This window comes from Rhipicephalus sanguineus, chromosome 3 (genome assembly GCF_013339695.2).
Source record: "Rhipicephalus sanguineus isolate Rsan-2018 chromosome 3, BIME_Rsan_1.4, whole genome shotgun sequence".
NCBI classification, from domain to species: domain Eukaryota; kingdom Metazoa; phylum Arthropoda; class Arachnida; order Ixodida; family Ixodidae; genus Rhipicephalus; species Rhipicephalus sanguineus.
In genome coordinates this window covers 46,663,982-46,678,236 of record NC_051178.1, presented here as the reverse complement: position 1 = coordinate 46,678,236, position 14,255 = coordinate 46,663,982, and the positions used below count along the sequence as shown (strand labels likewise).

The following is a 14,255-nucleotide window of genomic DNA, read 5'->3' as shown; positions in this document are numbered from 1 at the left end:
TCTCGCCGGTGGCTGTGATTTTGTTTTTGCCGTCGTCCTACAAGTGAGGCGACGTTTTCCGTGAGGTTTGGAGCAGCCGCAGCATTAGACGCGCTGAAACATTTTTGCTTCGATCATTTGTAAAGTAGTAGCTTGAGAAGTGACGAAGGAAGCAGTGAAATTACAACATTGGCACTGTGTAACAGTGTTTATAAGTAACATGTAAGTGACGTGGTGTACGCTTTACTGATTTGTATTGAGATTGGGCAACGCTGCGTTCTCAAGCCATACCAATCCCATGTACGCACGTTGGAACGCCGAAGCAGTTATCTGTTCACTACGCAATACGACCCTGGCAGTAGAGAGCTTTAGTTTGCCTGTAGACTTCCTAACGTTTGCGGATGCCTGGTCACCGGAGCTGCTGACTGCTGTAGCAGTAGCAGCAGCCACAGAGCCGGCAGCGATATCTTGTGGCGTTTTGTCCAACTACAGTAACTTTTTTTTTTTCTGTTTTCTCCGTCACGTTGCTGTCCTTGTCGCAGAAAAACCAATGAGAATACTTTGAGTTGCTAATTATCTCAGTGTTATGCTTTACACAGAGTCAATAAGCGGGTAAGTCGCTGCAATGTTATTTTGTAGGTCTCTAGTTAGGCTATGCATCATCAGGTGTCGCTATCAGCGTTGTCCGTCTCGTCCACACCTCCGGTAACTTGGCCAGAACTCGTGCCATGCGTTGTTTCCAAAACAGCCCCGCTCAATGACATCATTGCTTTTTGCTTCTATTTCCGATTTGGCACTTTCACGAACTTCAAAGCTCAATTAAAATACTTTTTAGGCTGTATTTGTGGCTGATATTGTACTGATGACACCTATATGCACATTAGTGTGATGCAACAGTAGAATTGTGTCCGAATTTTTGTGTCACCACTCCTTTAAGCACGAGTCACTCCACTGTTCACGCCAGTCGCTTCATAAATGCCTGCAGGTCAAGTGGGCCCGAGAAGTACAGGGACCCCGTGACTGGGCGTGAGCTGTACCGCAACACGGGCTCTCGGCGCTTTGTCATGCTCATCCGTCTTCAACAGGCCTGCTCTCATCCAGCTCTGCTCAAAAAGGTGAGAAGAGAGAGAGAAATAGATGAAAAGGAAACGCAGGGAGGTTAACCTGGCGCGAGTGACCGGTTTGCTACCCTGCACAGGGGTGGGGATATAGGGGTTGGAAAGAGGACAGAGAGAGAGTGAGATAAAATGAAAACGAAAAAAAAACGCACGCATGCACACACACGCAAGACGTTCCAGTCAGCCGTTCTGAGAGACCAGTTGAACGCAGAAAGCGCAGTAGCGCTTGCACAGCCTTTTTCTGTGACGTTTGGTCCGGTCGATGGCGCAGGATTCTCTCTTCCGACAGAGTGAGGTCGTCCAACTTATCGAGCGCGTTGCAAAGTGACTGTCTCTGTGAACAGTACTGTGGGCAGTCGCACAGAATATGTTGAATTGTTTCATCACTGCCGCAGTGGTCACATGATGCGGTGTCGTCCATTCCTATGCGGCACACGTACGCGCGCGTAAATGCGACACCCAACCATAACCTGCACAGGAGGGTGAGAAAGTGTATAAAGAAGCAGCAGTGTGCATTGCGTCCCCTCACTTGAAATGTGCGGGCTAGAACTGGGACATTGTGTATTTAAAGAGAAGCTAAAGGCAAACGACATTTTATTTTAGAGTGAAAGAACATTAGTTGAGAACATCTACAACATCAACATTATACGCAACAAGATTTTAGTAATTGAGGACTTAAGGTAAATGGTAGGACACGAATTGTGCCACCAGGGGGACGTTCTGGAACACAAGCTCGATGACATAGAACATCCTCAGTATGATTAATCGCAATTACTCAAACTACCCTTGACAAAAAATATTTCAGTGCATGCAAGACGGAAGAAAATTGATTTTTACAGACAAGTGCATCTCTCCTCATTGCACGAGTTGCTGAGGAGAGTTTACTGCGGTGCAGCTGAGTGCATCACTCAAGAGAGGGCATTGTTCTCCACTTGTTGAAGTAAGAAACGCTTGACATTAAGGCACACTTGTTTACGGGTGAGGGGGTGACTGTTCTTCAGAAGAAAGCTCGCTCAAAGGCGGGATGCAGAATACACCTGCTGCCTGTATTCCTCTGCAGTGCCATGCCGTGTGACTTCACAGTATAAGAATATGTATTCCTCTGCAGTGCCAGTACTAAGCTTTTTGTTGAATATTCTTATTTAATCATATTACTTCATCTCTTTATATGTGTTTACTGTACCTTTCTCTTTTTGTATGAGAGAGAGAGGTTTATTATGAGAGAAAAGCTGAGGTTGGCCTGAATCAATTTTCTGACCTTCTACTCAGCATTGGGAAAGGGAAGGGGGTGGAAAAAAGAGTAGGTGTTGATGATGATGAGGATGAAAGTGGTCATGAAACGAGACCTTGAATGTCCAAAAGCTATTTACTGTCCTTCCTTGAGTTCTGTCTCGCGCAAAAACTTGTTCTCGAACTACCTCACGGATTACCACTATCTCTGCAGCCGTCGATGTCGTTTGGTGGTCTAGACGGAAGCATTTGCTGATCTTCAAACTTGGTATGACGAACGCCGCTGTTGAGGCGGTTGGTAACACAGATCCGTCAGTAAACACATGTATGGAAGCAGCATATTCATGCACTACTGAGCACTTAGCTGAAGATGCTTATCAGAAGGATCGTCAGCGATTAAGCCGTACTGGTGCGTTTGCCGCCTGCTATCATCCCGCCTCCGTGCATTTCCGGTGCTTATCCGTAAAGACATCACTGCATTGGCTACACTGTGCCTTGACAGTGGCCCCTTCAGATTTTCTATCTGCTTCACCCCATCACACTCTGGCATTGCGGCAAAGCTGCCTTTCGGACTCTGCTACGGCCGCAAATGGATCAACTCATGAAAGTGCTGGTTCGAACCTACGAGACGATAGACGTGGCAGAGGTGGAAGATCTAATTAATACCGTTACGGACCTGAAATTCAGGCAGACAGTTCGAAAAATCGGACGCCGAATATTTTAAGCGTCTGAAATTTCAGACATCTATGGGACAGATTAGGAACTCCCAGCTGCGTGCCCTTGTCTGTCACATCAATTTGGCCTCCACAGAGGTTGGAGGAGGAAGTTGAGGAAACAGTGTTTTTTCCTTTCACGTGTAAAGTGTTGTCGACACCAGTTTGGTTGCACCAAATCATATAAATAAACACACTATGGCCTTTGCATTGCCTTATTCTTGATCAGACAACCAGGGAACACCACCCCTCCAGCACTTCATCAACCTAGCCAAAAGAAACGCTTTCATGTCGCTGTCTCATAAGGATATGCTTGGGGATCCTCTGCAACTTTTTTTGTAATTTCGTTTCAAAGTATTAGAAAAATATTCGAGAAATATTCTAAAAATATTCGATTCGATTTGCACTAAAACTTTAATATTCGAATTCGCTTTGCACCAAAAATTTTGCTATTTGCACAGCTCTAGTGTACACTGAGGTGCATCTGTCGCATCTCTCTGTATATATTTGCTAATGAAGGCTTTTGTTGAAATCTTCGTATCTAAGTATATTTCTGCAATGCTTTCTATGTGTTTGCTGTATCTTTCTTTCTGCATATGTAATTAATGTTTGTGCTGACTTGTAACCCACTCTTGCCTAAGGTCATAAATCGAGACCGGCAGTGTTGTAATAAATAAATGAATAAACAAATATTGCAGAAAGTGCTGGAGGATGCAGCCATAGACACGGATGAGCTCCTATCAGCCGGCATGGCGGGACTGCAGCTGTCGGACGACTCAGCTGCTGGCGAAGACAGCCTGGATGCACTGAACCTGGACAAGTACACCAGCGCACGAGAATTCGATTCTGCCTACGTCAGCTGCAAGGTTTGTAATCCACAGTTTATTGATAGGTCATGACATGAATTCGTTATTCATGTCATGATCTGTCAGTCATGTTCGTCATACACTCATGTCGGTCGGTTGGTTGGTCGGTGTTGAAAGTGCCTTTGGTTCACTTTGTCGGTCGCAGCTGGTCGGTCAGTGTCCGAAGTGCCTTTGGTTTGCTAAAAAAAAACTTTAAAAAGGAGCAGGGTAGGTCACGCATGCATGTATTTCCAAGAATTCTAAGTATCTGAAACAAAAATTCAGGTGCCCTTGCCCTATCAGGAAAATAGGGGCAAGCAAAGCTCGCCCCTATTTTCCTGATAGGGCAAGGGCACCTGAATTTTTGTTTGATACTTAGAATTCTTGGAAATTTTAAATTTGTGTCGAGCGAGTTCGAATGCTGTATTGTTATTGAAATATTCAAATTGCTCGAATATTCGCTCAGGCCTGTTAGTCAGTCAGTGGTAACAACCAATGACTTGGGTCTTATCACTTATTCACCTTAGCATGTAAATCACTCTTCCTATAACATCTTGCTAGATACCCATGATGATATGATAGACTGAAATTCAGAAATGGCGGGCTCAGATTGGATCACTAATGACTCGGTCATAGTACTGCAGCTTCATGTAATCGTCATTGCATAAATCATTGGAATGCCTTTTCACTTAATACCAGTTACAGTTTTGTTTCGTAAATCCTGAGGATGGCAAGCTCAGATTAGTGAACCTTGATCACCGATGAATTTATGCTGTCACGATATCAGCACCTAACTTTCAGTTTTTTCTAAAACCCATGATTGCAGAGTGCAACATGTACAGTGAAGTGAAATGAGTGTATATTGGTCACTGGTGACTTAACGTTGTCACTTCACATGAGCGCTTCATCTGTCATTTAAAGGCATTTCATATGATACTCACAGGTGTGAGTATGCATATTTGGGAGTTTGGATCACTGGTGATAGCCCCATTACATAGCCACATAATCGTCATTATTATTATTATTGCCTTTATTTATTTAGTACATGAAAATGTGGTGCCAAGAAGGCTGCACAGAGCATAGCCATAGCATGTAGAAACCTCAGTAGGGTGTAGCCCTGCCACTCCCCCATTATCTTCAGCATATCACTAATTTAGTGGCTCATTGTTAGATAACCACGATAATATGGTGTGGTGAAAGTTAAAGGCTTCACATGATGCACAGCACTGCAGCCATGCTATTAATCATCATTCATGGTGTGATGGCATCCATGCCATGCGAAGGACAAACAACCAGTTGTGGTGATGTTTATCTCTCTTTAGTGACTTATGTGTCAGTCTTGTAAAAAAAAAAAAATTGGTCATCCAGGCAGCGTCACTTATACAGTTAAACCTGCCTTTAACGATCCTCCATACAACGAATTCCTCGGTGTTATGAAGTGTTTCTGTTCCCCGCCGTTACTCCATAGAAGCATATTGCCACGTCCGCTTCTTGTTTTATTTTGATGTATTCGGGTTTGACCCACAAGGACGGTTAGCAACGCTCGACACTGGCCGCGCCGCAGTCTTCGAGAAGCTTTGCGATTGTAGTAGATCACTTTGTTAAGATTGCGCGCAGGACACGAATAGTCTAGATTATTCCAGAGCTTGCGCAACCACCAGTGATAAGACTGGAAAGTTCAATGCGTGATGTATAAAAGACGAAAGATGTATAATGTCCCAGCCGTGAGCAGTTTTATCGACGGCCGACGCTCTCTTCGCCGCTATCGGTGTACAGAGTGTATTGCTGTTGTTTGACTTTCCGTTTCCCGGCCACAAGTTCGGCCAAATAAAGAGTTTGATCTTGGACACGCCGACTGCTGCCTACGTCAACGTCACGACCCTGTGACAATATGTACTTGGGACCTCTATGTAACAAAGTGACAACGCGAGACACCCTTGATATAACAAATTTTCGCCACCGACAACCCAGGGATTTTGCCCCAAATTTGTCATTTTGGCACTAGCAGGACCCGCATGCATCTTCTGCGGTTGCCCCACTGCCGCTGGAGCGTGAAGCGGCGGCGTCGCGCATGGCGCGCACAGAGCCCCGGTGACTGTGAGACGATTGCGTTGGCAGCGCCACTCTTCGGTTGTTGCAGAAGTGTCTGCATGGCCTCCAAGATTGTGTGCCGGACGGTTTTTCTCACAGTCTTGGAGGCTGTGGTCTGTATACTGCACTTCGTTAACTTGACAAGAGGTGACACCACTAAAAAGAAATTGAAATCCTTGCTCCGTGTTGTTACGCTTCTAGTTCGCACTGCATACGTGGGGCCGCGTCTCATATGGAGAGTGCTTTTCCGAATATTCCGTGGTAGCCGTGTCGTTCGCTCTTTGTTTTCAACAGCATGCATCCGTGCATAGTTTCACTGCGCGCGCGTGGAGTAGCTCCTGACAATGTGCAGGAATTGTTTTTTTGGCCGAGGAGATGTCAAATTAGGCGCTGGTGGAAACTGTCTGAGACAACAATGGATCTTCAGAGGTCGACTCGTCACAAGCTTTGCCCTCTTGCACCGGGCCGCGGGTTCGCTAGACCGCGATTAGCTCTGGCAACGCGACGGCGCGTTGCTGGAGCCAATCTCTGACGCCACGGCTAGACCGTGATGGAGCAGCATTGTATTGATGTCCTACGAACGTCCAGTATTGGCATCCCTCACGAACAAGCAATAGAGCAGAATAGCGCAGTTTTTTGCTGCTAAATAAATGTTTTGTGTGAGCTCTGCCTTCAGTTCCCCTTTTGTTTAATTTGTGCGTTCATTTTCCGAATTTTCGTGCTGAAGCTGTGCATAATGAAAACCTGTTTGTATAAAATTTTGGGGGGAGTTTATCAATTTCGTTATATCCAGGTTTAACTGTAGATCCTTCACAGTGTTGCACTCTAAAATAAAATATTGGTAAATTCACCACGCTACCACTTTAGTGAGACCAGCTATTTGCCATACTAGCTTAGCAGGTCAGGTGTCGCACCGCTCAGCCCGAGGGCACGGGTTTGATTCCCAGTAAGAACATCCATGCATTTAAATTTAGGTGCATCTTAAGAACCACAGGTGGCTGAAAGTAATCCTGAGTCCACATGTATGGCATGCCTTGTAATCATGTTGTGGTTTTGGCACGTAAAACCCCATAAGTTATTATTAATGTGGTCAGCTGATTACTTTATCAAGGAATTTTTTTGTTACATCTGTTGTATTGTTTGATAAACATTAACTTTTAATTTGCAAGGAGCTCGTGCCACTGATGACTGATGTCTGAGCCAAATTCTCTTGGTGGCTCTTGCACCCCTGTACTTGGCGACAACTTTTCTTGACAGCACTGTGGAAGCTACAGAACCAAAGCGCATGCCTGCTACCGCGCCAAAAAATAGTGCTTAATTTTACTGATAATTTTGTCATTTGCCTTGCTGAAAGAAGTGCTGCTTTATTTATTATGAGACTGAAACAGTTGCGGGAAGTCGTAAATAAATACGGTTATTGTTCACTTTGCAAGAATGCCTTCCTTTTCTTTCCATTTCTTAGACAGCACCACCTTTTCAGCACTCCCGTTTTCTAAAGTAAACATGGCGACCATGACGTAGTGGGTCAGTGTGTGGCCGCAAACATGCTGTGTAGTTCTCCAAGAAAAATATACTCGTAATATGACACTAAATGTGCACTGAACAATCGAAATGTTTCTCCCAATCACATTTTTCCTGTATATAATATTCTAAACGTGTTAACGATGTGAGCAAACAAGACCGAAATCAGCCGCACGCTGCTGTACTACTTGCGGAGCAACCGGAATGTGCAGAATCCCCGCCTCAGTAGCCTTTGCTGCGCTGTCAAGATAAGCTGTCGCCTAGTATAGTGCACTCCTATGGCTTGTGTGATGCGCTACTGATTGCTTGTGACCATGTCATAAGGCTTGTCTTTGTGTGCTGCTTATATGCGAAATTGGCAGCAGTATCTTTCACTCTCAAGAGAGCACTTCAAATTAATGAGAAATAGGGAGGTCTAGAGACACCATGCTATGAAATACTGAATATGAATTGCTATCGTTACAATTTAATTTATGACCTACTACTATTTTGTATACGACAGTGTTACCAGTAGCTTTAATGGCATTGAATTTTACATATATTGGCACCCTAACACATTATTGGAGCACCTTGGAGTCGTGTGCTTCCTCTGTTGAATTCGGTGTTGAGTGCATTACAACCGTGCATTCTGCGCAGTTCAGTCTTCATGATCATTATGGCTACCTAGCATGACATGTGCGACAGGTTTCTGTTGCTAGGAAATATGTCACATAATGGCATGCTGCTGCATTACGCTGCAATACTACTTCAGGATAAGAAAATGATGGTTTATGCCTGCTGGCTCAGAATTGGAGACCTAGCAGTTAGAATAATTTGGTAAGACTGATTTCCAGCAGAAAGCGCTGTCGAGAACAGAAAAAGCATGACATATCAGCGTTCCGCTTGGATTTTTGTCAACTAGGAAGCTTTTGTTTTGAAAAAAAACAACTGCTACAAATGGTAGTTGACAACACTTTCCTTTCGCGAACCACCTTACTCCACCTTCTGGACTTGCGCAGAAGTGATTTTCAATACCATCGTCATTGCATCTCCTATCTGACAGCTGCTTGCTCATTTTGTCGCCTGAGTTTTGATGATTGCGTGACTTGCTTTGCAGCCATACTTAGATCCGTGATTGTGATTGTGTTTCTCTCTGTGCCTGCAGATCAAGACTCTGCTCGACATGCTGCTCAAGGTGCGGGAAGAATCAAACAACCAAGATAAGAGGTGATTTTTTCTTATTTTACTGGTCTAATCTTTAGTTGCATGTTTGGCTACTTTTTGCCAATGTCTTGGCACATTTGTGCTGAACAGTCAGGCTTCTTGCAGGCGATGAACTAAACAGTGTCAATGGCGCTTACCCGATTGTCAGTACACTATAATAATGCTAAAAGATTTCATCATTGCTGGTAAGGGGATACGGTTAAACTAACGATGTCAATTAAATGAGCAATTTACTTTCTTATATCGAAATGTTGTTAAATTGAAATGCGATATTTTATGCAATGTATAGTCACCGAAGGGTTCATTTTTACACTGACTGAGTGTGCTGCAGAAACGTTCTAATGACACAGTAGCACGAAAGAAACTAATTTCAATTACGTAAAAAGTCACCTTTGTTGAACTTGTGATCTGGCGACCATGGTTTGATGCTGCACTGGTGCAGTCCTCTTCGCAGCAGCCGCACGTGATGTTTGAAGCCAAAACAAATGCAGCTCTGATGCTCTGTGGGTAGTATGAGACCAGCAGGGCTGTCGCACCAATTCTGCCACCATGGCTTGTCACTGAAACCTTGTGTAGTATTGCTAAGAGTGGTGCAACGATGATGCTGTTGAATCACTTGCTCTGCACGAAGTCCAGTGAGCATGCACAATTGAAAACACCACAAAAACAAAAAAGCTGCTCTCTGAAGTCGCATGAAAGCAAGGTGCCAAGCTAAATTATCGCACCTCTGTTTATGGTGCGCTGGTTTTCTGTGTTGCGAGGTTGCTTGCCAAATTAAAAATAGAGCAAAACCCGTTACTGAATTACGGTCACTGCTATGCATCGACTCAACTGAAGAAAGAAAGGGTTTTGTAAGTCGGCCTTATCACAGAACATCACAGAACATCATTCCTTATCACAGAACATCATTGCAGCTTCTGACAACCTGCTGGTAGGCACAATTTTCCTGCAAGAGAAAAACAAATGCCGACTGGAATTGCGCCGCGCGATGGGCGGAGCAACCTGAAAACAAACGCGCTCCGGGAGAAAAGTGTGGGGGTAATTATCGGCCATATTCACTGGGTACATTGGCGGCATTACTATGGTTACGTGTCGCGGCAACGCAGCAGCGGCGTGTGCGTTTCTGTAGGGCTTGTAACGAACCGTGGCGGACTGGAGGAGCGACAGCCTCCATTCTTTGGGCCGCATTGTTAGTTCCCCCGGCTGTTGTTGTAGACATGGGGTCTGAACAAAAGTGTGTGGAACGAGTGTGCACCTATGTACCATGCTACGGATGAAGGATTTGCAATGCTCAGCAAAATCGTGCCAAGTGCTACAGAAAATACTTTTCTTTTTTTGAAAGCCGTTCGAAGATTTTGACGGCCAGCTTCACCGCCTGCCTTTGTGTCGGTGTGTGGTTGATAGAGAGCGGCGATTGAACAATTCGGAGAAGACATGCAGGGGACAATCGGGCAATTCAGAAGAGACGCGGAGGGGACAATTCAGCAAAGCAGAGAAAGCACGGAGGGGGGAAAGGCATTGCGGAGAAGCCGCCGTCGCCGCGCGGCGGCTCTCTGCCACTTCACGCTTCACAAGTACACGAAAGGGCCCTTTTTGCACACCTGAATGAGAGTTTCTGAGTACAAAACATATCATACGACCGCAGTTTTCCACGGTGCTGAACGTTGCTGCCGAATAATCGTATTTTTCGGGAACGTATTAACTGGAATGTATTACACACACTTGTATTGGGTTATTTTTAATTTTCGCGATTGCGAGCGTATGAGCTGGGAAATCGTACTAAGCGGGAACATATCAACGAGGTTCTACTATACACTCAAACCTCGATATAATGAACATGGATATAACGAATTATCGGTTATAACGAAGTAAATGACGACTTGTCATATGCACAGTGTTACCGATATACATTTATAACGAATTTTCGGATATAACGAACTTATTTTCGTTTCAGATGAGACTTTGTTATAATGAGGTTTGAGTGTACTTGCATGGTCTAGCGTAGTACATTATGTCACGTATTGTGGCACATTGTGCAGTGTGGTGGTGTCTCGGTGGACTTCACTCCTGTCACTGGTGCGCCATCATCTGGAAAGGCGAGGCATCCCCTCTGTCACCATCCAGGGTAGCGTCCCCGGTCACCAGAGGGCTTCCTACGTGGCCAAATTCAATGAGCAGCGAGGAGGACCCACAGTGAGTCGCGTGGTCAGCTGATAAAACTACTGGCTGGTTAGGTCAGTGAGCTGAGTTCCCTTAACAAACGTAACTGTAGCATTTCCTGTACAGGACCTTAGAATCATGAGCTGAAACAAAGTGTATACAGTTGCCATATTGCCTACCGTAACCATAAGCCTTTTTTTTGTTTAAGGAAAGAGAGAGCACATAAAGAGGTCCCAATCCCAATACTGCAATGGGACCTCGTTTCTAAGCCAAACATGACAAAGCATGCAGGAGAGCAGCTGTTTTATTATATACAGCAGGGGGCTCTCAAACTTTCTGGCCCTGGGGAACCGCAACGGCTTTCCCAGAGTGCCGCGGAACCTAACTTTTTCTTGAGCATGAAGACAATCGAAAGCGGCGGGCGGGGATGGGGGGGGGGGGGGGGGGGGGGTTTCCTTTAATATCGATATCGAAGACCGTCACCATTGATGTAGAACTCCCGATAATACATAGACTTGCAATCGCCCCCCCCCCCCTCTCCGCGAGTCGCATAAAGCACCTGCCGACCATACACTGCATGCTTCAGGCACCGCGCAGCGTAAGCAATGTGTTCACGCAAAGGAAGTGCTGGACATACGGAGGTCTGTTTTATGTTTTGCAAAACAAAACAGGAGGCCTGCAAGTTACACAGCGAAACGGCCATTGACCGATACACCGGTGGTAGAGCTAAGCCTTAATGCTCATGTAGCCCATAGCTGGCATGAAGCGACGCCTCTTACGCATATCAAAGCGCTCGTTGCGTGTTTCGATTACAAACCGGCATGGAGCAGTGGCAAATCACAGTGTATGACAACTGTGCCACATGATCACCGACATGCCATGAGCCACGAATAAAGTGCCGAGGTGCCCGTTAATGTCGTTTGAACTGGTTTGAACGCTCATGAGCATGAATTACCAGAGCTGCACGCCTTCCGTCCCCACAGGTCTGCAAATCAAGCAAGTTCCATGGCGCGCACTAGACGAATCTTTACTGCTGCTACCTTTAACGGAAGGAATAAGGCGCAAACGAGACAAACACAAGAAGTGACATGGACAGACGCCTACTGACAACTGATTTTATTCACAGAAAGCGGAAATACATATAGGCTCACATCTCGACAGCGCTAATCACATGATCTTAAAAACGATAAAAGTTGTACGTGATGACGTATCTTTAACGAAAATGGAAATGTGATCAATGACACGTGGCTGCTGCTTCGTGGGTCTCTCACTACTCGCAGACACCCGATGTGCGGATGCAGCGTGCAGTGGCTTTGTTAAATGCACAATGCAGTGCAAATTTGCTTGTCTAAATAAATATATTAGTTGCTAATGGGGGTAAAACGGGAGCAGGTTGCATTCATTCTGGCCGCTCGTGGAACCCTAAGATGTCCTTCACGGAACCACTGGGTTCTGCAGAACCCAGTGTGAGAACCCATGACATACAGTATACTATCGATAACTTGAAATCTCTTCATTGAAATTAACAGATAATTCTAACTGTACAGTTGATATGGCAAAGTTCTGTGTACAGTAAAACATCTATCATTTGAACTTGGATATTTCGAAATCTGACATAATTCAAAGAATTTCTGTCATGGATGTGTTTTGTAACATAAATTTGACAAGATATCTTGAAGCAGCGGCCTGGGTTTTGAAAAATTTTTAGTGCTCCTGATTTCGCCAGAAGCTCGAAGAAATGGCAACTCTGTGGAACCACAAAGTGATGTCAATGATGACAGGTGAAGCACCTCAGCCTCAAAAAGAACAAATTTGGGTGCCAAGCCTGTAAGCACTGCAACCCTGGCCTTCTCGTATAAAGAATTGTCTTTTTTGAATGAGTAGTAGTGTCCAAATTGACTGGTGTTTGTGTACATATTGTCGATAAAGAATGAGATAACTCCACACATGGGCGTCTTGTTGCAGCATGTGGGAATCATAATCACATAAATCTGTGCCTTCGGTGTAGTAAACTGACAAAAAACTTAATGCATATGGTGTGTCCCTTCTTGTGGAGCCTGTGTTGCTTGTAAACTTGTGATTTATTTATATGTGACACACTTTGCACTTGAATTTCCTGTAACCTCACCTATTCATAGGCAAGGCTAAAGGAAAGTTTAACAGCTTCTTCCTGGGATAAGTTTGTTGTACCTAGAGAGTTATGACGTAAGATGATGCACTGACTACACCTGGGAAAAAAGAGCAAGGTTGCAATACTAATCCACTCGTTCCGTTTATTAAAGGGGTCCTGAACCACTTCTAGTAATCACCTAATGACGTCATTACGAGAGTTTATTGCCTCACTAATCCATGCCGCAAAAATTTCTTGAATCCGTCAAGAACGAGCGGAGTTACGTGGATTTGTTGCACGCTTTAAGTGCTTTCTCTGTTCTCTCGTCCCGATGAGCACGCTAGAGGCTACACGGGGAGGGGTGATATGGGGGAGAGAAGTTACGTCAGTGCATGTGATGACCTTAAGCGTGCATGGTGAAACGCGATCGCTTTCTCTCGTTGTGATTCCTGTCTGCGAGTGTGGCTCACTGTGTAATGGTAGCTGACTAAGGAGCGCAGTGCCGGTACATGGTGGCACACTGTGGCAAGAAGTGCATCTTATCCAAACGCCGCTCTTGATTTATGTCAGCTATTGGCCAATAGCATGCTATCTGCTGTTCGTCGTCAAACAGCAGGCGCCAGCAGCTCCGAAGAGAGTGAGCACAGGCCTCTGCATGAAAAGAGGGCGCCTGAGAAAATGGCAATTTTCTCAGGCGCACGGCCGCATGATTTGACTGAGCTGTTCACAGCAGTGTCTGCTATCCACAGGACGCATTTTCTCATTGAGCCTGAGGGGTTGTTCATTACCCCTTTAAGTATAAGAAAAGTGATGGGTAAGTTATACTCTCGTATGCAGGAATTGTATCTTTATCATCGCTAGTGCACATTTTGTGCTGATTTGGCTTTACACTTCATCTATAGGAATACTGGTTTACGAAAGAGAAGACGGAGACGCTTATCTGACATGTTTTCGCAGTGTCAGAGTTGTTGTTGTAGTGTGTTGTGAATGGTGTGGCGAGGTTGTATTAGCTAGCCACAAACATTTTAGATCTATGCTTTGTTATATTCAATGGTTCGTTATTTTGAGGTACAACACTGTTGTTGATTCTGTTCATGGCCTCCTGTGAGCAGTACAAAACGTCCACAGTAGCTGAAGGAGAGAGCTGTACACAGGCTGGGATTAACCAAGCGAATAACCAACGTCTTATCGCGAACACCTGATGCCAGACGGCAAAAAATGTTGAGACCGGCACTGATCAGCCCTGGCTAAATATTCTGTCGATCAAAAGCTGCCGTCAAAAGCA

The 14,255-nt window shown here is 45.0% G+C and overlaps 1 protein-coding gene across 1 annotated transcript in view; it reads left to right on the top strand.

Annotated features, from left to right (window-relative positions):
- LOC119386617 (transcription termination factor 2) overlaps positions 1-14,255 on the top strand; it is a 91,338-nt gene that overhangs the window by 59,029 nt on the left and 18,054 nt on the right. The window contains exons 11-14 of the mRNA XM_037653902.2: positions 965-1,094; positions 3,739-3,906; positions 8,642-8,703; positions 10,740-10,893. Coding sequence (XP_037509830.1) covers positions 965-1,094; positions 3,739-3,906; positions 8,642-8,703; positions 10,740-10,893 — 514 coding nt within the window. The remainder of the gene's footprint in view (positions 1-964; positions 1,095-3,738; positions 3,907-8,641; positions 8,704-10,739; positions 10,894-14,255) is intronic.